At 46.1% G+C, this 25373-nt stretch overlaps 1 protein-coding gene across 1 annotated transcript in view; it reads left to right on the top strand.

Moving 5' to 3' along the window:
* Positions 1–25373, top strand: part of PRKDC (protein kinase, DNA-activated, catalytic subunit) — a 490177-nt gene that overhangs the window by 290321 nt on the left and 174483 nt on the right. The window contains exons 61-62 of the mRNA XM_030214157.1: positions 14761–14892; positions 15940–16119. Coding sequence (XP_030070017.1) covers positions 14761–14892; positions 15940–16119 — 312 coding nt within the window. The remainder of the gene's footprint in view (positions 1–14760; positions 14893–15939; positions 16120–25373) is intronic.

The raw sequence follows: 25373 nt of genomic DNA, 5'->3' as shown, positions 1-25373 counted from the left end.
GTTTACAAAGTGCCTCGTGGTGGTGGCGGCGTACCTACGCAGGCTGGGAGTGCACGTGTTCCCATATCTCGACGATTGGCTGGTCAAGAACACCTCGGAGGCAGGAGCCCTCCGGTCCATGCAGTGCACTATTCAACTCCTGGAGCTGCTGGGGTTTGTGATAAATTACCCAAAGTCCCATCTCCAGCCAACCCAGTCTCTGGAATTCATAGGAGCTCTGCTGAATACCCAGACGGCTCAGGCCTTCCTTCCCGAAGCGAGGGCCAACAACCTCCTGTCCCTCGCTTCGCAGACCAGAGCGTCTCAGCAGGTCACAGCTCGGCAGATGTTGAGACTTCTGGGTCATATGGCCTCCACAGTTCATGTGACTCCCATGGCTCGTCTTCACATGAGATCTGCTCAATGGACCCTAGCTTCCCAGTGGTTCCAAGCCACCGGGAATCTAGAAGATGTCATCCGCCTCTCCACCAGTTGCCGCACTTCACTGCTCTGGTGGACCATCCGGACCAATTTGACCCTGGGACGTCCATTCCAAATTCCGCAGCCCACGAAGGTGCTGACGACGGATGCATCTCGCCTGGGTTGGGGAGCTCATGTCGATGGGCTTCACACCCAGGGTCTGTGGTCCCTCCAGGAAAAGGATCTGCAGATCAACCTCCTGGAGCTCCGAGCGATCTGGAACGCGCTGAAGGCTTTCAGAGATCGGCTGTCCTGCCAAATTATCCAAATTCGGACAGACAATCAGGTTGCAATGTATTACGTCAACAAGCAGGGGGGCACCGGATCTCGCCCCCTGTGTCAGGAAGCCGTCGGGCTGTGGCGCTGGGCGTGCCAGTTTGGCATGCTCCTCCAAGCCACATACCTGGCAGGCGTAAACAACAGTCTGGCCGACAGACTGAGCAGAGTCATGCAACCGCACGAGTGGTCGCTCCATTCCAGAGTGGTACGCAAGATCTTCCGAGAGTGGGGCACCCCCTCGGTGGACCTTTTCGCCTCTCAGACCAACCACAAGCTGCCTCTGTTCTGTTCCAGACTTCAGACACACGGCAGGCTAGCGTCGGACGCCTTTCTCCTCCATTGGGGGACCGGCCTCCTGTATGCTTATCCTCCCATACCTTTGGTGGGGAAGACCTTACTGAAGCTCAAGCACGACCGCGGCACCATGATTCTGATAGCGCCCTTTTGGCCCCGTCAGATCTGGTTCCCTCTTCTTCTGGAGTTGTCCTCAGAAGAACCGTGGAGATTGGAGTGTTTTCCGACTCTCATTTCGCAGAACGACGGAGCGTTACTGCACCCCAACCTTCAGTCTCTGGCTCTCACGGCCTGGATGTTGAGGGCGTAGACTTCGCTGCATTGGGTCTGTCGGAGGGTGTCTCCCGGGTCCTGCTTGCCTCCAGGAAGGATTCCACTAAAAAGAGTTACTTTTTCAAGTGGAGGAGGTTTGTCGTTTGGTGTGAGAGCAAGGCCCTAGAACCTCGTTCTTGCCCTGCACAGAACCTGCTTGAATACCTTCTACACTTATCAGAGTCTGGCCTCAAGACCAACTCAGTAAGGAATCACCTTAGTGCGATTAGTGCTTACCATTATCGTGTGGAAGGTAAAGCCATCTCTGGAGAGCCTTTAGTCGTTCGATTCATGAGAGGCTTGCTTTTGTCAAAGCCCCCTATCAAGCCTCCTACAGTGTCATGGGATCTCAACGTCGTCCTCACCCAGCTGATGAAACCTCCTTTTGATCCACTGAATACCTGCCATCTGAAGTACTTGACCTGGAAGGTCATTTTCTTGGTGGCAGTTACTTCAGCTCGTAGGGTCAGTGAGCTTCAAGCCCTGGTAGCTCATGCTCCATATACCAAATTTCATCACAACAGAGTAGTGCTCCGCACCCACCCAAAGTTCCTGCCGAAGGTGGTGTCGGAGTTCCATCTTAACCAGTCAATTGTCTTGCCAACATTCTTCCCTAGGCCGCATACCCGCCCTGCTGAACGTCAGTTGCACACATTGGACTGCAAGAGAGCATTGGCCTTCTACTTGGAGCGGACACAGCCCCACAGACAGTCCGCCCAATTGTTTGTTTCTTTCGACCCTAACAGGCTAGGGGTCGCTGTCGGGAAACGCACCATCTCCAATTGGCTAGCAGATTGCATTTCCTTCACTTACGCCCAGGCTGGGCTGACTCTTGAGGGTCATGTCACGGCTCATAGTGTTAGAGCCATGGCAGCGTCAGTGGCCCACTTGAAGTCAGCCACTATTGAAGAGATTTGCAAGGCTGCGACGTGGTCATCTGTCCACACATTCACATCACATTACTGCCTCCAGCAGGATACCCGACGCGACAGTCGGTTCGGGCAGTCGGTGCTGCAGAATCTGTTTGGGGTGTAAATCCAACTCCACCCTCCAGGACCCGAATTTATTCTGGTCAGGCTGCACTCTCAGTTAGTTGTTCTTCGTAGGTCAATTTCTGTTGTACCCTCGCCGTTGCGAGGTTCAATTGACCTGGGTTCTTGTTTTGAGTGAGCCTGAAAGCTAGGGATACCCCAGTCGTGAGAACAAGCAGCCTGCTTGTCCTCGGAGAAAGTGAATGATACATACCTGTAGCAGGTGTTCTCCGAGGACAGCAGGCTGATTGTTCTCACCTACCCTCCCTCCTCCCCTTTGGAGTTGTGTTTCATATTTTATTGCTTGTCATTCAACTGGCGGGAGCGGTCGCGCACGGGCGGGAAGACTGCCGCGCATGCGCGGTGGGCGTGCCCTGCGTGCCGACCGTCCCGCGAAGCCTTTTCCGGTTGGTGGGGGCTGCCGCGGACGTCACCCAGTCGTGAGAACAATCAGCCTGCTGTCCTCGGAGAACACCTGCTACAGGTATGTATCATTCACTATATAGAAAAAATTAAAATATATTTCTTAGATAAACATGCCTTCCCCTAGTATTCTCTCAATTCACCTGTAACCTGCACAGAGTTTTTGTGCCTTTTCTACACTGACAACAACTAAGTAGCACAAACTTACATATTTAAGTTGAAATATCTTTATTCAGTCACCAACATCAAAAACACAAAGAAGTAGCTCAACATAAGGCCAGAGTAAAACTGGATACAGAAGATAACAAAAGGAATCCCCCCCCCCCCACACACACACACAGTTTAGTCCCATTATTAACATTGAGGATAGTGGATGTGCACTTAATGTTAATAAGTGCACATCCACTATCCTCATGTAAAACACAGTGAGAGCAAACAATGTGTATGCAACAAGAAAGTATTAAAGAAACTTGCCCAACCAAATCCCATGATACTAAATATCCAAGTCATTCAATAAAACAGTACGAACTCTCATAGGCACAGTAGACAAATAGGCATCCCAGATCTTTAGGAATTGCTTTCTAGCTATTTTGCCTCAGATCACTACTGTTATTTTCTCCATCCTGAGCAGATCATGCATCTGATTATGCCATTGTGCAATAGTAGGTGCAGTTAAATCAATCCATTGCAGCAGATGCAACATTTTACGATTTCACTAGACAAGATACTGATTTAGGACAGCAATTCTACTGATCCTTTGTGGGTTCTTTTGTATTTTTGGATGAAAAATGTGTATAAGCTACAAACTCACGCATTCACCGAAGAAGAAGATACAATGAGATACCTTACGGTGCCAACAGAGTTATACAGATACACAGCTTCATGGCAACCTCTAACCTCCCATGTATGGGGAGGGGGCATGAAGGGTTGGACTAAAGGGACATGCGGCTGGATCTCTATAGTGTATAGAGCAAAAAGGAAGCCAAAGAAAGAGCCCAAGGAGAAAAGCCCAGGAAATTAAAAAAAAAAAATACCAGTGCATAGCAACAATTATATTTTTTCTCTTCCCAGCCCAGGAAGAGCTTGGCTAGGATAAACAATCAGAACATGCACACGTATAACATATGCATATACACAGAGGTGAAGGCTTCTAGCTGTGCCAGGGGGATTACGGGGGCCCTTTTACAGAGCGGTGGTAAGCCCAACGCAGGCTTACCACTCTGTCTTCCGGGACTATCGCTGGCCCAATTCGGCCACTGGTGGTAGCCTGCCCAGAACGTGCACCATTTCCAGGGAAAAAGAAACCTTCGGAAATGGCTTGTGCAGCAATAACCCGGCAGTAATTGGGCATCGCCACACGCTGCACAGTTACTGCCGGGTTAGCGCAGCAGCCCTTATCACCACCTCAATGGGTGATGGTAAGGGCTCCCCACCACATGGCCATGCAGTAAAAGTTGTCTCACCGCATGGCCATTTTTAAATTTGGGGCTTTTACCGGCTGCAGAAAAACGGCCCCTGCCGCTAACACAGGGCCATTTTTGGTAAAAGGAACCCTAAGTACTAAAACAGTGTAAATAATGCTTGTAAATAGTTTCAGATAAGAAAAACAGATGTGAGACAAAAGGTAAGACCTTGGATAACTAGGGAGAATCCTCTGAAAAGCCCAATTCACAGCCTGTGTGGGCTCAATTTCCACTGAAAAAAGGTTTGTTCCATTCTGCATCAGATACCTAGCAACATTACCTATGTGTGAAAACACCAACAAACATTGTGTTGTTTTTTGGTCTTTTTTTTTGTTGTTGTTCCCTGAAATATCCTCTTAATTAGCTGGGCAAATAAGCACCTAAATTTACAGTTTGTAAACACCTAAAAATAGAAGTCCAGTATGTAATCTTTTGAATCCCGTATAAACAAGGGGATAATTGAAGTAACACCGACCTTCCACCCCTATTCCAGAGTAAAACTTAGGGGAAGTGGAACAATTCAGAAAAGGATCTGAATATGTCTACAATCAAATATTTTGTATTGGTGCTCTTCATAGAAAATACTTTAAATTGTGTTGATTATAGGCCTTTTAATGTGAGGAAAAGAAAATTATTTCCTATTTTCACCTCTTTTTAATGCTCTCCTTATTTTAGATGGCATGCCTTCACAGTACTGAAGTGAACATCAGCCTCGATGGAAATGTTTTGAGATTTTGTTTGGCAGGCATTTCCCTAATAGCAATGATCATCTTCCCTGGCTCTCTCTCTCTCTCTCTCTCTCTCTCTCTCTCTGGGCCTTGACTCACCTTCGCCAATCCACTACACAGGAGATTGAAGCTCAAATTTCCATTGTTGCAGCACTATGTCATAGGGTCAACTCAAAGTTCCCATTAGTTCAATTGCACAGCTATGGGCAACTGTTGAATTGAATATAAAAGAAACACAAGAGTTTTTGAGTTAGTTTAAATTTGTAATGTAGTAGGTGATGGATAAAAAAAATTGATCTGGATTTCCAGCGGATCTCTCAGCTGTCACGAATTCAGACTAGACTAGGCAGGGCAAGACAAGACTAGAATAAACCAGACAATGCTGGGCTAGGCAAGGTTAAACAAAGCAGGGCAGAAAAATCAAACTACCAAAGAAAAGACAAGGACCAGATCCAGACGAGGCATGAAAAGCAAGGCAAAGGGGCTAGAACTGGAACCCAGGCATGACCAGGCAAGACACAGAACTAGGTTAAAACTGGGTCTAGAAAAGGCAAGAACTGGATCCGGACAGGACTGGACAAGGCAAAGCAAGGCTAGGCACAACTGAACAAAGCAGACAGGCAAGACGGAAGCTGGATCCAGATGAGGCAAGGAGAGCAAGACAACAGGGCTAGAACTGGAACCCAGGCAGAACAAGACAAGATATGGAACTAGGTTAAAACTGGGTCCAGAAAAGGCAAGGCAAGGATTGGAACAGGACTAGACAAGACGAGGCAAGGCTACAGGAACAAACAGAGGCAAGGCTAGAGGCAACAGGAACAAACAGAAGCAAGACTAGAGGACAAAGCAGGAACAAGCTGAGGCCAGACTGAGGACAAAGCAGGAACCAGAGCTTGGCTGTAGCAGACACCAGGAACCAGAGTTTTGCTGTAGCAGGAACCAGGAACAGAGTGCACAGGAGCAAGGCTTTAGGAGCAAGAAACAGGAACAAGACAGGAACAGAACAGAAACATGAAGACAAGGCTAAAATTCCTCTTTTGAAGGAAAAGCATGAAAGTCCCAAGATACCTTATAAAGGTCCTTACAGATGATGTCACAACTTGGAATGAGGGTTGGAACACACTGAGAAACACAGCAGGGCACTAGAGCGAGACCAAGATACTGGGACACCAGACTGAGGCTTGGATAGACTCTGGAATGAGGCTTGAGAAACAGGGAAACAGGCAACAGTGGTAAAAATACAGGGAAAGGGCAGTCTGGAGAAGCCACAGAGCCCAACCACTGGAAGAAAAGGGTAAGTCTGGACACGGGGCACGCCTGCAGCCATGACATCGGGCAAGATGGCTATGGTTTATTGAGCTCCCGGGTTTCCCACCAGGATTCGCTGCCCCTCCCCCCCCCCCCCCCCCCCCAAAAGTAAGTGAATGGCACCACATTGAAAACCAAGGAGAAGTCACCTAGAGGTCTCAAGGTGCTGATATGAAGCACTGCTGGCTGAAATAAGGAGAGACTCTGTGCACATCGGGCCTGCTTTTGGCGCCAGCAGACTCTGACCTCGGTAACTGAGTCAGCGCAAGAAACTGAAGTGCTGGGAAGATAACCAGCGAGTGGAATGTTAGTGGAAAAGTTCCTGGAGAAAGGCTTGGCCAAATATACCTACAGCGACTGTGCCTTTGAAGGTGGGGAACCTTCTGGTGGGTTGTGGGACCCCTAGTCTGTCTGGAGACCAGAGATGTGAGGTGTATGTGAGTAGCTGATAACACGTGGTGTCTGGAGAAGGGGTTCCTATAGCCGTTGAGCCGTGCCTGAGGAGGGTCTCTGCGAACCCCCTCTACCCCCAGATTTGCTGCCAGATGTACCCTTCAGTGACCCTTTAACTGATCTTCAGTGGGGTCTGGGGGTACTGAGAAAATTGGGCTGCATTAGTGGGCATTGAAAATATCTACTGTTGACCGGCCTAGCCTGCCTCTTTATCTGCTGTATTTGCCTGAGGAGCTTTTGAGATAACTATCCCTGCCTTGGACCTTTTCCTGGTCTATCTATGGTGTCACAACTCCTGTATAAAGATCAAGATAACTCACATTCAGGACCCCAAGGTAGCTGATGCAGCTAGCTCACCTGGCTTTTTGGTGGTCTCTCTAGGCGGCTGAAACTTCCCAAGAAGTGGCCTTTCTTATGGAAAAAGCCTGGGGTGATAAATTCCAGGAGCTATTCGATAAAATGGATTTGGTGGAGGCCGCCTAGTGAAACCTCAAAGTAGATATTGGAGCCTTTCAGGTGCAGCTGGATGAGATGGAAGATGCGGCGCAGGCGTCAGAGACAGTGCGTCTTGAGCTAACAGCTAAAGTGAATGCCCTGGAAGAAAAACTTAATGATCTGGAAAACCACTCATGCCGGAACAACCTCCAGGTGGTTGGCATCCCGGAGTCGGTTACAGATGCAGAACTAAGAGGTTTTCTTGAAGTCTTGCTTACTAAATCTCTGACGCTTTCAGACTGTGGGTCCTCTTCGGATAGAATGAGCTCATAGGATTGGACTGAAAAGGCAAGGAGATCAATGGCCCAGGATGGTCATACTGAGACTTCTGAACTTTGCTAACATAGTAGATGGCAGATAAAGACCTATATGGTCTATCCAGTCTGGCCAATGAGATAAACTCATTATATAAGGTATGATGTGATACTTCATATGTATACCTGATCTTGATTTGTCCTTGCCATTTTCAGGACATGGACTGTAGAAGGCTGCCTGAAGCTGTCCTTGTTCTAAAACTTCTGAAGTTCTCATTGAAGCTCCTGAAAAGCTCACTCCAACCCCTCCAAATCTATTCAGCCATGATCAGGGCACAGACTATAGAAGTCTGCCCAGTGCTGGCCTTGTTCTACAACTTCTGAAGCTGAATCTGCCCAGCCACAATCAGGGCACAGACCGTAGAAGTCTGCCTAGTACTGGCTTTGCTTCCCAATTACCAATGTTGCCACCTAATCTCCACTAAGCTTGTTTGGATCCATTGCTTCTAAACAGGATTCCTTTGTGTTTATCCGATGCATTTTTGAATTCCATTACCATTTTCATCACCACCACCTCCCAAGGGAAGGGCATTCCAGGTATCTACCAGTGAAAAAATACTTCCTGACATTCCTGAGTCAGCCCCTCTTCAACCTCAAGTCGTTCTACTACCTTCCCGTCTCTGGAAAAAATTTGTTTGTGGCTTAATACTTTTCAACACCTTCCCAGATCTTTATTATGATACGATGATTCTGCAGTCCCTCAGGGTAGGGAAACAATTGGAGTACAATGGTTGGAGACTGTGTTTTCTAGACAACTTCCCAAAAGTTTCTGCACAGAGGTGGGAATTTGCTCAAATTTGTTCTAGACGTTTTCAACAGAAAGTGAAGTTTGATGTGCTTTATCAAACTAAACTTTGTATGATGAACCAGGGACAGCCCAAGATTTTCACCCTGGTCCAGGAGTCTAAGACCTTTGTGGGCCATATCTTAAAACCTGCTGGAGAACCCTAACTGTTTGCTTCCGTTGTGGTCCTTCTGAGCTGCCTTTTGGAGCTTTTCATTGATACCTGAGGTGGTGGATTGGAGGAGCTTTATGACACCTGATTTCCTTTGAGCTCAACCTTTATTTATTTGTAGCTGTTTGTGCCAGTCACATTGGGGAGGGGAGGGAGCAGGAGGATACGGTCTATCAGAGATTTTTTTCCTTTGGGTATTAGGGACAGGATAAAAGAGAAGTGGAGTTGGATGTGGGGGGGGGGGGGGGGACTGTCAATGGCAGAGTCTGGGAGAGAGGGGATTAGGGTGGTTTATCCATTGGTGGGATCTTTTTTCTTTCCAACTCCAGATGAATTCATATTATACATTACAAATACTAGGCAAAGCCTTCATGCCCATTTCATATGATTCTGCTTTCCTGTTAAGGTCAGAGGGAGGTGATGGTCTGGGACACCTTCCTCCTTGCTTCATATTTATTCAGCTAGACTGGTCCTTGTCTAAATTGGGGATCACAGAAATATCAAAATTGTTTCATAGAATGTAGGAGGTGTGACCTCCCTGATTAAGCGAAGTAAAATTCTTCAAGCATTGCATAGAAAACGCATATCGATTGCAATGCTGCAAGAAACGCATTTAAATGACACTGAACATGCTAAATTCAAAAAATGGTGGGTGCGAAATTGTGGTTTCCCCGCTAATAAGAAAAAAGCAGATTTGTATTATTTCATAAACCACTGGATGTCCAAATTCAAAAACATTGGTTCTAATGACCGTTACGTGATAGCTCACATAACAGTAGACCGACAACAGGTGATTCTCTTTAATGCATATGCCCCCAAAGTGTATGACGGGCCTTTTTTTACTACCTTGTCAAGGAAGTAGCTTCTTTGGGGAAATGTTCTTTGATACTGGGAGGAGACTTCAATACTGTGTCAGACCCTTCTGTGGATAAATCGAACCCTGGAAGATATGATTGGATTGATTTGACCAAGGGAATACCACTACCTAATGGTGCCCTGTATTTGTTGGATATTTGAATAGTTACGTATCCCACAACCCGTGATAACACTTAACTCTCGTGTGCCCAAGGTACTCAGTCCCACGTAGATTATTTATTGGTCTCCCAGTCTTTGTTCTCTCATATCAACTCTGCAGAAATTAATGCCTACCAAATCTCAGATCATACTCTGGTATGGTTGCTTTGATGTCCGGCACACATTGGGGGTCGGCCCTCTGCTGTGGCATTTCTTCTCAGATCTTTATTATGATACCAACTTCCAAGACTTTTTAATAGCTAAATGGAAGAATTATAAGGCCTTTATCGCCCAACATCGGAGCACCGCAGTCTTGTTTTGGGACTTGGCAAAGATGGTTTTGCTGGGACAGATACTTGCTTATGTGGTGAAAAACTTAGGGCTTGAGATAGAGAAATCTTATGACTAGAGCACTTGCTCCAATCCCAGCGCTTGTTTTTGCAACCACATCCAAAGCGATTTACATGGAGCGATGGAGGGTTAAGTGACTTTACCCAGAGTCACCAGGAGCTGCAGCGGGAATTGATCTCAGCTCCCCAGGACCAAAGTCCGCTGCACTAACCACTAGGCTACTCCTCTGCTCCATAAAGAGCAACTCTTGGCGTCTCAGTCGGTTTTGAACACTTTGTTCCATCAAAGGATGGTGAAATCTCATTTATACTACAAATATAAATTGTGCTGTCAATGTAATAAATCAGGAGCCCTTTTAGCTCGGCTAGCAAAACAGTGGGAGGGAAGTAGGCGAGTACGTTTTTTGCAGAATCCTTTGGGCTCCTCGATGAAAGATGATAAAAACATTGCTGCTATCATGAAACGCGTAGCCACTCGCCTGGGGTTACCCCATGGCCACTTAGAGGGTCTATGCACAGCTCAGGTCCACCGGCACCTGACGCTTTTGCTCTACACTAACATCCTTCTCCCACCAACTGGGTCACAGCTACCTCTGGGCAAGTTCCCTGCTCTTGCTCTCAAATTATCCCCAGTGATTTCTAGGTTACTTGAACCACACTCCCAGTGGTCCCACAGTTCCCAGAAAGCACTCACAAACCCAATACACAAACCACCAGGATTCTTTATCAGTCCAGACAGGTATGGTGAACAAACAAGTATGTTTATTCTTTAAAAAAAAAAAATTGAACAATGAACCAAAAGAAGTGCAATCAGCAAACAATAACAGGTAACTGAAATATGGATCAATTATAACACTAAACATTTGTTTACTTCCTAAAAAGTATCTGGGGAGATCAGGGCATATAGCTGTTCACCAGTTGTCAAAGCTGTAAAAGTATACTGCTGCTTGCTTCCTGCTTGTATTAAAGAAAAAGAACATTGTTCCCTGTAACAGCTTTATAGCAAAGAAGCACCACCTAGTGGCCAAATAAAAAAAATAACACTTCAGCACATAATCAAGGCAGGAAAATATCCAATACATTTTACAGACCCAAACACTGTTTCTTTATAGTTTCCATTTTTCTTAGATATTATGCCTTTCTTTACTCTTCGGACTCGGAACTGGATTTGGATGATACAACTTATTTGTATAGTTTGGATCTTCCCTCTCTAGATGCTGATTCAGTCCAGATCTTTCAGAGACCCATTTAAATGGATGAGGTAAAGGTTGTCATCAATCATAGTCCCAACCATAAAGCCTCAGGGCCTGACAGATTCCGGACAGAATATTGCTTCCCCTTTGACAGAGATGTTTCACTCGATGTTGGCGGAGAGGCATTGGGTTCAGATGGCACCGCCCAAAAGTCCTGCTGGCAGATTAATCATGAAGGGCCTGTTCTTTCCCGCACTACCACTTCCCTCCACACCCTGAATTCCCTTTCTTCTCATCGCCCACCTGGGCCCAGTGCAGCACTAATGATCCTGCTTTAAGCATCCAACAGTGGTGTGGTGCACAGACCTTCCCTCTTCTCTCACCTGTTTTAAAGGAGCTCAGCAACCCAGTGTAGAAGAGGGCAGGTCCATGCATCACACCACAAGGAGTAGGAGGATGCTTAAATGGGGTTGCCAGTGCTGCACGAGGCCCAGGTGGATGATAAGGTGAGCCCAAGTTGAAGGGGAAAGTGGTAGTGCAGCAAGGAGCCAGGATCAGACACTGTCCTCTGGCTCTACCGCACTGCCCGTTTAAGGCAGGTGGGATGAGAGGGGAAGAAGAGGCAACAGGCAGAAGAAGCAGTGGAGTTGGGGCCCCTCCAAATTTGAGACAGGATTTTTAGTCCCCGCCATTTGGGCCCAAACAGCAGTACCTAAATTCCTGTTTCATTCTGCTCAATGTTTCTGGTGCACGCTAAGGATGTAGCTCAGCTGCTAGCCACAGTACCTTGATTGTTTTTAGAATATCACTCAACTAAATTAGTTTTTGTTGTGCTTGTCTTTTGGTTTTCTATCATTCTGGATAGATGAGCATTGCTTGCTTCTATATTTAATTAAACATTTAGGTCTTCTCACATCTTATGTCGTACTGTCAAGCTTTTTGACTGTCTAAATAGCTACCAAAAACTAGCAGGCTATTGAACTAACATCCAGTCCCTGGTGCATATGGGGTATTTTTTGTTTGTTTTTTAGTTGCTGTCTCCTCCAACATCACATGGCCTGCAGTGTCACAAGCTCATACTTCACCTGCACTTTGTTTTTCCCTTACCTTTCTCCTTGCCTCTACTCTCAAGGGAATATAGGTTGCAGTGCTTGCAGTACTACAGCCTCCTAGATGTTACTGTCACTATTCTCTATATCTATATGTAGAATGCTTGAAATCTGTCGGTTTTGTTTGCATGTACCTTTGTTAGAAGGTTAGTAGGCATCTACACCCTTCTTCAGGATTCCTCTGAATCATCATCCTTATAAGTTTAGCCCTTGTCCTTAATTTTCAATTTCTTTGGAAAATATCACCTTTATGACGTGTGTGAATTATTTGTCACATCCCCTTATCCCTTTTGAGTATCCTAATCCTCTTTTAGTGGCAATTGGTTTGCACATATCATGACAACAATGAACTTCACTCCTAAGCCAGGGTACGTGGAGTTAGATCTCAGTCTCTCAAATTTACTGCTAACGCTCACCATAGTACTTGCATCGTGCCAAAGAGAGCTTCCTTCTACAGTTCACAAAGGAGTGCTTTAAAATGCCTTCTAATCAAGCCTGTGGCACTCAATACAGTGGGAAATTTCTAAATCTTTCTGCCACATTTTCTTGGACTCTGATAAGCAGATGATCAGAAGCCCTGTGCTGTTCCTGTCAAAAGCCCGGATCTATGAAACGAGGAGATGGAGGTCCATGAGACCTGCAGACCTTCACCGTCCACCACCCCAAGCCCCACCCCCCCAGACAGTGGTATGGAGGCAGGAGGTCCGGTAGATCTTCAGCCCCCCTCCCCCCCCCCCCCCCCAAAACACCCAAAATCAAGACCCTGGTGGCCCAAGTGAACTAGTGGTCTGTATTTGTGCATTTGCCACTTGCTTTTCCTTATGTGCTGATCTAATGTTTTAGAGAGTTTTTTTTCTCTTTAAAAAATCTGTTGTCCCCTTCCCTAGGTACACTGGTGGAGTTTTATTCATTTCTCCTATTGCCTGGCATGCTTGCCCAAGTTTAATGATAGAAATTTTGCATGCATGTTTCCATACATCAGTACTTTTGTGTATTTGGATCTGCTGAAGCTGCTAAGAAGGCCTGGAGGCCTATGATAATGCTTTCTCTCTAGATATAGATATCTAGATATAGATATCTAGAGAGGCTGACCGAATTTTGGGTTCCTCACTGAAACCGGACAGAAATACAGGTTTGGGTTTCGGCTGGAAATGCCGTGCGTTATCAGCTGAAACCCGAAATTCATTCCTCCCCCTTCGCAGACGTTATGATCACTTTCCTCTCCCTGGGCCTACCTTAGGGAAGGCTTGGTGGTCTAGAGGAGTCTTCAGAAGCAGGAATGAACCCCACTCGTTTCTGCCTCGTGCTGCTGCTCCATTCAGAATGTCTGCCAAGACATCCCAAGGCAGCTTCATGAGACTGCCACAGAGGGTCCTGGCAGCCATTTTGTGATTGGAACCAGCATGTACAGGAGCAAGTTTCCTGCTCATGCTGGTTACAACAGCAAAATGACTGCTGGGACCTCCTGCAGCAGTTTTGCAAGGCTGCCATGGGAAGTTTTGGAAGCCATTTCAGATGGAGCAGTGGGATAGGGCAGAAATGAGTGAAGTTTGTTCCTGCTCCTGAAGACTCCACAAAGACCGCTAGGCCTTCCTAAGGTAGAACTGGGGAGAACCTATGGGGGGAAGAGAAGTGATCGCAGGGGAGGGGGAGTGGAGAGAGAGGGGACCACCTCTTGGGGGGGGGGGGGGTCACCTCAGCTCGGGAAGAGGACTTTTTTGTTCAGGTGGAGGGGAAGTTTTGTTTATGGTTTCGGTTTCCACCAGTTTGTCACAGATTCGGTTTCAGCAGTCTGTCTATTTATGAGGCCCATTTCTCCTCTGGCTCGAGGATTGTACAGTCTTAGCATACACTGATTCTTTCAAATTACTTCATGGGCATGAAAATGTTTGCACATCCAGTTTTTCAAGGTTTTAAGAGGCCAGTATACAATTCCAAAGCTGTAAGAGCATTGCAAGCTGATTAATGGCTTGTTCAGTATCAGTTGTAGTCTGCTGTAATATTCTTTACAGATCTTTCTGTTGGTGATTTATGCTTGATTGTTTCTCTTTCCTCCACTCGTAGATGTTTATATATATCTTTCTGCTCAGGTTCCTTTATCTCAGTCATCATTTGAAGGATGTTTTCAGTTTTGCTCAATTTTCCTCTAAGGAGGGTTGCCTTAGCACATTTGTTCACACCAAAAGTCATCCTGATGTTCTCAAGCTTTTCACTACACAAAGTTATTTCACCAGTTTCTGGTCCCTGCAACTATTGGGTCACCAAGACTCTTTAAAGAGAAGTCTTTGTGGTTGGATGTGCGTTGTACAGTTAAAAAAAAAAAGTCTTATAATTGGGCCACTACTATAATTACTCTAACAGCAAAGTAAAATTGCTTCTGACCCCTTTTGTGATGAACGTGATCAGCAATAGACTGAGCGGGAAAGTGCTATACAGTACATTTAGTCTAATAAAATAAAAGAAAGCTGTTTCTATATATCAGATCTAGTTTACTTAATCATATTAACTTCTCTGAAGTCTCTATTTCATGATGATTTTTCATTTTACACAAACATTAAATTATTTTCTTTGCATTGCAGGAGATTACAGCCGAGCGGAAGATGAAGCGTGATTCTGAAGTGACACTGTACAGGAGTTACCGACATGGAGATCTTCCTGATATTCAGATTGCATACAGCAACTTAATAGCACCTCTCCAGGCTGTAGCACAGGTTTATCTTCCATTATCTTTTCAGTCAGACAATCCTTAGTATTGATTGCAAATCCTAACAAAATTTCATTACTGCAACTCTATTTACGCAAGACTTAAAGGGGATCTCCTCAAAAAACTACAAACCACTCAAAACACTGCTGCACATCTCATATTTAGACTACCATGCTTCACCAAACAGCCCCTTTCTATACAATTTGCATTGGCTGTCAATAAAAAAATAGAATATCATTCAAACTATGTACCTTTGTTCACAAAATTTTATATGGTTTGGCCTCAATATACATGGACAACCTCATTGAATTATCCTCAGTAATGCTTCTAAATCATCTAGAGAATATTTTATCCTACATTTCCTGAATCGTAAGAAAGTAACCTACAAAACAATCCATACTGCTAACTTTTCATATCAAGGCACTAAAATTGGAACTCCTTACCTAAAACCATCAAATGCACCAATGATTATTTGTTATTCCAAAGTCTATTGAAAATTCACTTCTTCAGTCTAGCCTTTAAGGAAATAAGCACTCTTCTCAAATAAACTCATGGCATTAATTTTTACTCATCCCACCTCCCTCTACTCCTGTCTATCCCAACTAATCCTAGCCCCTTACCTTTTTCCTCCATATTTCAATTGTCTAGCTTAAATCACTAAGAATTTAATTACATCTGCTCCTAACTCAAGTTTTACTAGTCTAACATCATATGATGTATTTTACTTTGTTAATATATTTTGAGCATGTTCATGCTTTTCTATTTGCTATGTAAGCCATATTGAACTCGAGTTGTACTCTGGCTAAATTGAGATATAAATGTTATAAATAAATAAATTCATATTTCAGAACTTTTAGATAATATAAATGCTACCATTAAGATTTGTGAACATGAAAGAACAGCCATCTTTGAAATAACTACAGAGCAAAAATTTAACACAGCCACCCCTCTGAAGATTTTCTACCTAGCAAAATGATCATAGTTTCAGATATGTGCACGTCAGACTGTGGCAAATCATTGTGGTGTAGGCTGATTATGATGTCTTTTTTTACAGAGAGATCCAACATTAGCCAAGCAACTCTTCAGCAGCTTGTTCTTTGGAATTATGAAAGAAATGGATAAATTAAAGAGCTCATCTGAGATGAAAGACATCACTCAGAAACTGCTTGCTGACTTCAATCGCTTTTTGAATATCACCACGTCTTACTTCCCACCATTTGTAGCCTGCATTCAGGTAACCTATTGTGTGTATAGAAACTTAAAATATGATGGCAAATAAGGAATCTAGTCTGCCCAGATCTACAGTACCATAGGCATTAGATCCTTTTTGCTGATCGTTCTTTCTTGAATTCTGATGCTTTTTACGTCCAACACCTCCCATGCAGCCACCAGTTTCTTTGAACATATTTTCTAATGTTACTCTTGCAGTGCAGAGTGATGCACTTGAGCAGTAGAAATCCAAAGGAGTTGAATGTGCTAGAGAGTGAGCGAGTCTGATGTGCGCGGATCAAGAGAGTGATCACGGGGTGATAGTGTCTGAGGATCTCAAGGTGACAGAGCAATATGTTTGTTTACTTGAAATTTGATATACCACCTTCTCATAACAGTGTTAACAATATAAAATATTAACATAAAATCAAATCAAGAAAAAGGAATGCCATTTTCAATAGGACAGAAGACAGTCAAACAAACAAAAAAAAAGCAGTCAGTATAGCTAGAAGGAAGATGGGCTGCACAGAGGCATAACCAGTAGAAGAAAGGAGGTGTTAATGTTCTTGTGCAAGTCATCAGTGCGGCCCCACTTGGAGAATTGTGTTCAGTTTTGGAGGCTGTATCTTGCTAAGTACATAAGACAAGACTTGAAGCGGTTCAGAGGAAGACAACAAAATGGTATGGGGTTTCCACCAAAAGACGCAAAAGAAGAAACTTGAAGTTCTGAATATGTATACCCTAAAGGAAAGGGAAGGATAGAGGAGATATAATACGTTTAGATACTTGAAAGGTATTAATATAGAAACAGATCTTTTTCAGAGACGGGGAAGCAGTAGAACTAGAGGACATGAATTGAGGTTGCAGGGTGGTAAACTTAGAAGTAACATAAAAAATACTTTCACGGAAGGGGTTGTGGTGTCTGCAGCAACCTTCCATGGGCGGTCCTGGAGATGAAAACAGTGATGGAATTCAAAAATGTATAGGATTAACATAGAAGATCCTTACATAGAAAGAGGATGGAATCGAAACAAAACCTAAATGACCTTATGACTGTTGATGTGTTAGGACGGACAGGAGTGGTGCTTCGATGGCAGCTCCAGTAGTTGGGAAGTAAGGCCAGTGTCAGATAGACTTGTACAATCTGTGTCCTAGATCAGGATGGACAGAAGTGGGCTTCAACAGGAAGTCTAGCAATTAAGAAGTAAGGCCAGTCTCAGGCAGACTTCTAACTCGACTGCTCTGTTTATGATGCCAGTGTTTAATCATGGAATGTAACCTGCACAGAGTGGCAGGCATAGCTCTGGCTACCTTGTTGGGCAAAAGGAATGAAAAATACAGGTCTTTATCTGTTGTCATTTACCATGTTGCTATGTTTTCTTTTGAACCTCTTCTTACTCTCCTGGAGAGATCTGTCCTGCTGAGCCCATGACTTGCCAGCATAGGAGTCAATTTTTGAAGATTATTGGAGGTGCTAAGTTCATGAACTCAACACAGATTCTTCTCCTGGATTCAAAAAAGATTTGATTAGAGCTGGACTATGCAATTTGACATCTCAGCAGCATTCGATACAGTCAACCACAATATTTTACTGACCAAAGTATCTGAATTTGGATTTTCTAATACCATTTTTAATTGGCTTAGTTCTTTTTTTTTTTTTAATGGATGTTATCGGGTACTTAAAGGCTTATTTCTGCTTTCATGTGATGGTTTCAGGGGTCTTTTTACGGCTTGTGTCCTGCAAATGGCAAGATGGATTTGGATAAGCTGGAGTAGGCTTTGACAGCAACTGCAGTAGCTGGAAAATAAAGACAGAGCTGAACAGTCTTCTATGGTCTTATGTCCCACAAACATCAAAGACCATGATCAAGTATATAATATCACATTCATTGTTGATTTAATCTTGAATTGATAATGAATGTAACTATTGGGAAGACCATTCAGGTCTTTATCTACCGTCACTTACTATGTAACTATGTTACTTTAATCAGCACTGGCTTTTTAAATTTCAGCCTTGGCCTTGCAAGTGGCATTTTCAAGGGGATATGTAGCCTGCGCTCCTCTTTGCTGGATGGAGTAGTGTCCAGAAGGATCCTTACAAAATTCATTGGAGGGTACTTATCTTGTGGATTACCTTGAGAAGGGGGCTGCTTATCTGGCAAATAGCTTATATGATCTTATTAGGCCTTCAGCCCAGAATATGGCCTTGTTTGTAGCTGCTCATAGATTTTTGTGGCTTAGAAATTGGTCATCAGATACCTTTTTTAAGACATAACATAAAAATAGCCATACTGGGTCAGACCAATGGTATATCTAGCCCAGTATCCTGCTTTCAACAGTGTCCAATCCAGGTTGCAAGTACCTGGCAGAATCCCAAAGAGTAGCAGGATTCCATGCTACCAGTCACAAGTGGTTCTCCCCATGTCTATCTTAATAGCAAATTTTGGACTTTTACCATGCAGTTACCACATCCTCAAGTAATGAATTCCTGAGCTTAACTATTCATTGAGTGAAAAAATATTTTCTTCTATTTGTTTTAAAAGTATTACCATGTACCTTCTTGGAGTGTTCCCTAGTCTTTGTACTTTTTGAATAAGTAAACATTTAAATTACATTTACTTGCTCTACACCACTCAGTATTTTGTAGACCTCTATCATATCCCCCCTCAGTCGTCTCTTCTCCAGATTGAAGAGCCTTAACCTCTGAAGCCTTTCCTCTTATGAGAGGAGTTCCATCCCCTTAATCATTTTAGTCGCCCTTCTTTGAACCTATTCTCCGTCGGCTGTCTCTTTTTTTTTTTTAGATATGGAGACCAGAATTACACACACTACGCAAAGCAAGAATGCACCATGGAACAATATAGAGGCATTATAATCATTTGTCTTATTTTCTATTTCCTAATAATTCCTAGCAGTCTATTTGCTTTTTTGGCCACTGCCTGCACACAAAGAAGACGTTTACAGTTTAGTGTTGTTTGTATAAGGTCTGCGACCTTGTCAGAGTCTGAAACCTGGCTTCCAGAAGATAAATCTATTGCTAGACGTTTTTTTTTTTTGAGTTGGGGTTGCTTCAGAAATTCTAGAAGATTTAGACCAGGAAGAATTAGTGGTATGCAGCCTAGTTGTTTTTCATTCAGAGGTCAGTCTCTTCAAGGAGGTCATAAAAGGGCTTAAGATGCCACTTCAAGTACTTGCAGAGCTTCCAGGAATGCACAGTGAAGGTTTGCGGGTCAAGCCCTCGAGGCTTCCTACTGGAGGTCAGTTAAAATTGTTTTACCAGAGATGGGCCCACATGACTATAGATCAGTGGGTTCTTAATATTATGTTCCAACAGTTTTCCTCTAGAATTTGCCTCTTCTCTTCCTGATGCTTTTCTGGAATTTCCATGTTTTCCTCTTCTACCAGTAAAGGCTGTGAAAGAAATGCTAGTCAGATTGCTACTATTAGAAGCAGTAGTTCTCTGTTCATCCAAGGGAGAAAAGAACAGGCATTACTCCATCTACTTTGTCGTTCTGAAAAAGGAAGGGACTTTTTGCCGCTTTTGAATAAGAGTCAAAAGATTCCTTAAAGTGCCTCATTTATGGATGAAAATGTTGAAGGTATTAATTGTGATGATGTTTTGAGGTGAATTTTTAACTTCCCTAGACCTTATGGAAGCTTACCTACATATTCCTATTCACCAGACTCGTTTCCTGCATTTTGCAGTAGTAAGGCAGGATTTTCAATTTTGCACTCTTCCCTTTGGCCTAGCCATGGCACCCAGAACTTTCTCCAAGGTATTGAATGGTAGTAGTTGCGGCTGCCTTCTGGAAAGAAGGCTGTTTAGTGTATTCCTATCTGGATGTTGGCTCATTCACCCAGATGCTGGTATAGAATATGTGCTCAGTGCTCTGCATTTTATCACACAAATTTGGGTAGCCTTTATAGAATTGCTCCCATTGGGCTTAATTTCTGGGTTAATGGCCTGGAAAACAGTAACGCCACTTTTCAGACGCCAGAACAGCAGGGTTGTTCTGTTCATCCTCTCCCACATAGTCTGTAGGAAAGAAGATGAGGGGAATAAGCCTGGAATAGAGCAGAGAATAGTCACTCTAATCTCTAATCTTCATTTTGATTTTTGTAATGCTTTATATGGTAAAGTCTTTACAGATAGCTCAAAATGAAGTAACACAAATAACGATGGGAGGAAACTTTTGAATCTGGATCTCCATTGTTGCAAGCATTACATTGGTTCCTTATTGTGCACTGGATAAGGTTTAAGATCTTATTGGTACATAAAGCACTCAGTAATGAGGTTCCTGATGCTACAGCTTTATCATTCTGAGAATGGACCCCATCCTGAGCTTTAAGACCAATGAATCAATGCTTGTAGGATGCACCAAGCCAAAAATGGGTTTGCTTTTTTTGAGACCCATAAATGGATTTTTTCTGTTAGTGGGCTTGTACTTTGGAAGCAGTAGTCTGTCTTCCTCCAAGCATTACTCCATCTAGTTAGTCACCATTGAATTTGCGATGTTTACCAACATAGCAGAATTTAAAAAAAAAAAAACATCTTACGACTCGCTTATATTTACTTACTTATTTGAGCTCTTAAACTGAGTTTTTTTTTTTAATTTTGTTTTAATTTTCAGCACTTGATATATCCCAAGTGATCTCTGAGGCGACTATGTGGTTTACAATTTCTATTACAGATACTTTGCACTGTCGCTAATGGGCTCACAATCTAAGTTATTTATTGTACCTGGGGCAATGGAGGGCAAAGAGACTTGCTCAGGGTCACACAGAGCTGCAGAAGGAATTGAACCCGGTCCCCCAGGATCTCAACACATTGCTGATTGTCAGACAGCAGCAGGAATCGAACCCGGTCCCCCAGGATCTCAACCCGCTGCGCTAACTTTTAGGCCACTCCTCCATATATGTAGCATATATGTTAAGTTTAATATATACAGGGTATACAGATACTAATATTTTTGTATTAACTATCTTGCTTCTTAAAATTGTGATATTGTTGATATGATTTGTGATATTGTGAGGCATATTTTCAAAGCACTTAGACTTACAAAGTTTCATAGGTTACTGAGTGCTTTGAAAATGAGCCCCTGTGTATTTTATTATGTATGTTTGGTTGAAACCCACTACAATCGTTGGATACAAATTTTTCTCCGAGGACAAGCAGGCTGCTTGTTCTCACTGATGGGTGACGTCCACGGCAGCCCCTCCAATCGGAAACTTCACTAGCAAAGTCCTTTGCTAGCCCTCGCGCGCCCGCGCGCACCGCGCATGCGCGGCCGTCTTCCCGCCCGAAACCGGCTCGAGCCGGCCAGTCTTCTTTTGTCCGCACTCGGTACGGTCGTATTTTTCGCCGTGTCGAGCCCCGGAGAGTCGACCTCGCGCGTCCATATTGTTGAACGTGTTTTTTCTTCGGAAAAGCTTTTCTTCTACTCGGGAAGTGCTCCGGAACCCCTCCACCGGGTTCCGTTTCAATCCTCCCCGTATTTCCAGCTTTTGGCCCCGATAAGTTTTCTTTCGTCGTCGGGGTAGGCCTCTTTTCGGCCTCGGTCGAGATTTTCTCCCTCTAAAGTTTTTGGTGCTCTTTTTCCGTCATTTCGGACTTTGATTTCGCCGGCGTGATTTTTCCGCCCATGACATCGAAGCCTTCCAGCGGCTTCAAGAAGTGCACCCAGTGCGCCCGGGTTATCTCGCTCACTGATCGACACTCGTCGTGTCTTCAGTGTCTGGGGGCCGAGCACCGCCCTCAGAACTGTAGTCTGTGTTCCCTGCTTCAAAGGCGGACTCAGGTAGCGAGACTAGCCCAGTGGAACGTTTTGTTCTCGGGCTCTTCGTCGGCATCGGCACCGGGATCTTCGAGTGCATCGACGTCGTCAGCGTCCAGACCATCTTCCTCGGCCGCCCTTGCATCGAGTGCATCGAGGCATCGGGCCTCTGCATCGGCGCCGAGACATCGGATAGCTGCATCGACGCCGGTGGTACCGGGACCTCGTCTGCTGATGTCGTCGGACGGTGGTGCATCGTCAGGAGTGCAGGTGAGGGCTATCCATTCCCCTGCTGGTGGCGGTGAGCCTTCGGGTGGGTCTCCTCCCACCCTGAGGGCTCCTGCGGTACAGCCCCCCCGAGACCGACCTTCTTCGGCCTCGGCCCCGAGGAAGCGACGGATGGATTCTACGTCCTCCTCGTCGGTGCCGGGGAGCTCCGGTGACATGCTTCGGAAGAAGTCGAAGAAGCATCGACACCGGTCTCCTCCCCGCGTCGGCACCGAGAGCTCTGGGTCGCCGAGGGATTCGGCACCCAGCAGGCATCGGCACCGAGAGGACCGCTCACCCTCTGTCCAAGAGGTGTCGATGCGCTCCACTCTGGACAGCCCGGAACAGCCTCCTCGCCCGGAACAGGTCCTGACGTTGACGCCTGCATCGACCTCACAGCCTTTCTCTGCAGCCGCTCTAAACGAGAGCCTCCGGGCCGTTCTCCCAGAGATTCTGGGAGAGCTGTTGCGCCCTACCCCTCCGGTACCGGCGGTGCTTGCGCCTCCGGTACCGTCGAGCGTGGCGCCGGCTGGCCCATCGCCCAGGTTGAGGTCCCCGACGTCGGTACCGCGTGCGGTGCCGGCAGCGGCCACCTCCCAGGAAGGCTCCCCGACTACGTCGGCGGAGGGAGCTTCGCCGATGCGGGCGAGGGAGTCTACCTCTCGACGCCCCCATCGTGGACGTGGCTCCACTGAGTCGAGCAGGGCGAGGTTGCAGACACAGGTTCGTGAACTTGTGTCTGACACCGAGGGTGAGGCCTCGTGGGAGGAAGAGGAAGATCCTAGATATTTCTCTGACGAGGAGTCTGAGGGTCTTCCTTCTGATCCCACTCCCTCTCCTGAAAGACAGCTTTCTCCTCCCGAGAGTCTGTCTTTTGCTTCCTTTGTCCGGGAGATGTCTACGGCCATCCCCTTCCCGGTGGTTGTGGAGGACGAGCCCAGGGCTGAAATGTTTGAGCTCCTGGACTATCCTTCTCCACCTAAGGAAGCGTCCACCGTTCCCTTGCACCATGTCCTAAAAAAAGACATTGCTTGCGAACTGGACGAAACCCTTAACTAATCCCCACATTCCCAAGAAGATCGAGTCCCAGTACCGGATCCATGGGGACCCAGAGCTGATGCGCACTCAGTTGCCTCACGACTCTGGAGTTGTGGATTTGGCCCTAAAGAAGGCTAAGAGTTCTAGGGAACATGCTTCGGCGCCCCCGGGCAAGGACGCTAGAACCTTAGACTCCTTTGGGAGGAAGGCCTACCATTCCTCTATGCTCGTGTCCAAGATCCAGTCTTACCAGCTCTACACGAGCATACACATGCGGAACAATGTGCGGCAGTTGGCGGGCTTGGTTGATGCTCTTCCCCCTGAGCAAGCCAAGCCTTTTCAGGAGGTGGTCAGGCAGCTGAAGGCGTGCAGAAAATTCCTGGCCAGAGGAGTTTATGACACTTTTGATGTTGCGTCCAGGGCCGCTGCTCAAGGTGTGGTGATGCGCAGGCTCTCATGGCTGCGTGCCGCCGACCTGGAGAATAGAATCCAGCAGCGGATTGCGGACTCGCCTTGCCGTGCGGACAACATTTTTGGCGAAAAAGTCGAACAGGTGGTAGAGTCTCTCCACCAGCGGGACACCGCATTCGACAAATTCGCCCGCCGGCAGCCTTCAGCTTCTACCTCTACAGGTAGACGATTTTTCGGGGGAAGGAAGACTGTTCCCTACTCTTCTGGCAAGCGTAGGTACAATCCTCCTTCCCGACAGCCTGCAGCCCAGGCTAAGCCCCAGCGCGCTCGCTCTCGTCAGCAGCGTGCGACTCAGCAAGGCCCCGCGGCTCCCCAGCAAAAGCAAGGGGCGAGCTTTTGACTGGCTCCAGCAGAGCATAGCCGACATCCAAGTGTCCGTGCCGGGCGACCTGCCAGTCGGAGGGAGGTTGAAAGCTTTTCACCAAAGGTGGCCTCTCATAACCTCCGATCAGTGGGTTCTGCAAATAGTCCGGCAGGGGTACACCCTCAATTTGTCCTCAAAACCTCCAAATTGTCCACCGGGAGCTCAGTCTTACAGCTTCCAACACAAGAGGGTACTTGCAGAGGAACTCTCCGCCCTTCTCAGCGCCAATGCGGTCGAGCCCGTGCCATCCGGGCAAGAAGGGCTGGGATTCTATTCCAGGTACTTCCTTGTGGAAAAGAAAACAGGGGGGATGCGTCCCATCCTAGACCTAAGGGCCCTGAACAAATATCTCGTAAAAGAAAAGTTCAGGATGCTTTCCCTGGGCACCCTTCTCCCCATGATTCAGCAAAACGATTGGCTATGCTCTCTGGACTTGAAGGATGCCTACACACATATCCCGATACTGCCAGCTCACAGACAGTATCTGCGATTTCAGTTGGGCACACGCCACTTCCAGTACTGTGTGCTACCCTTTGGGCTCGCCTCTGCGCCCAGGGTGTTCACAAAGTGCCTAGCTGTGGTAGCAGCGGCACTTCGCAGGCTGGGAGTACACGTGTTCCCATATCTCGACGATTGGCTGGTAAAGAGCACGTCCGAGGCAGGAGCCCTGCAGTCCATGCAGATGACTATTCGCCTTCTGGAGCTACTGGGGTTTGTGATAAATTACCCAAAGTCCCACCTTCTTCCAGTGCAGAACCTCGAATTCATAGGAGCTCTGCTGGATTCTCGGACGGCTCGCGCCTATCTCCCAGAGACGAGAGCCAACAACTTGTTGTCCCTCGTCTCCCGGGTGCGAGCGTCCCAGCAGATCACAGCTCGGCAGATGTTGAGATTGCTGGGCCACATGGCCTCCACAGTTCATGTGACTCCCATGGCCCGCCTTCACATGAGATCTGCTCAATGGACCCTAGCCTCCCAGTGGTATCAGGCCGCTGGGGGTCTAGAGGACGTGATCCACCTGTCCACGAGTTTTCTCGAATCCCTGTATTGGTGGACGATTTGGACCAATTTGACTCTGGGACGTCCCTTCCAAATTCCTCAGCCACAAAAAGTGCTGACCACGGATGCGTCTCTCCTGGGATGGGGAGCTCATGTCGATGGGCTCCACACTCAAGGAAGCTGGTCCCTCCAGGAACGCGATCTACAGATCAATCTTCTGGAGTTACGAGCGATCTGGAACGCTCTGAAGGCTTTCAGAGATCGGCTGTCCCACCAAATTATTCAAATTCAGACAGACAACCAGGTTGCCATGTATTATGTAAACAAGCAGGGGGGCACCGGATCTCGCCCCCTGTGTCAGGAAGC

This window comes from Microcaecilia unicolor, chromosome 1 (assembly GCF_901765095.1).
Source record: "Microcaecilia unicolor chromosome 1, aMicUni1.1, whole genome shotgun sequence".
NCBI lineage: Eukaryota > Metazoa > Chordata > Amphibia > Gymnophiona > Siphonopidae > Microcaecilia > Microcaecilia unicolor.
Note: the sequence above shows the minus strand (reverse complement) of the source record. Positions and strands in the feature narration are given on the sequence as shown.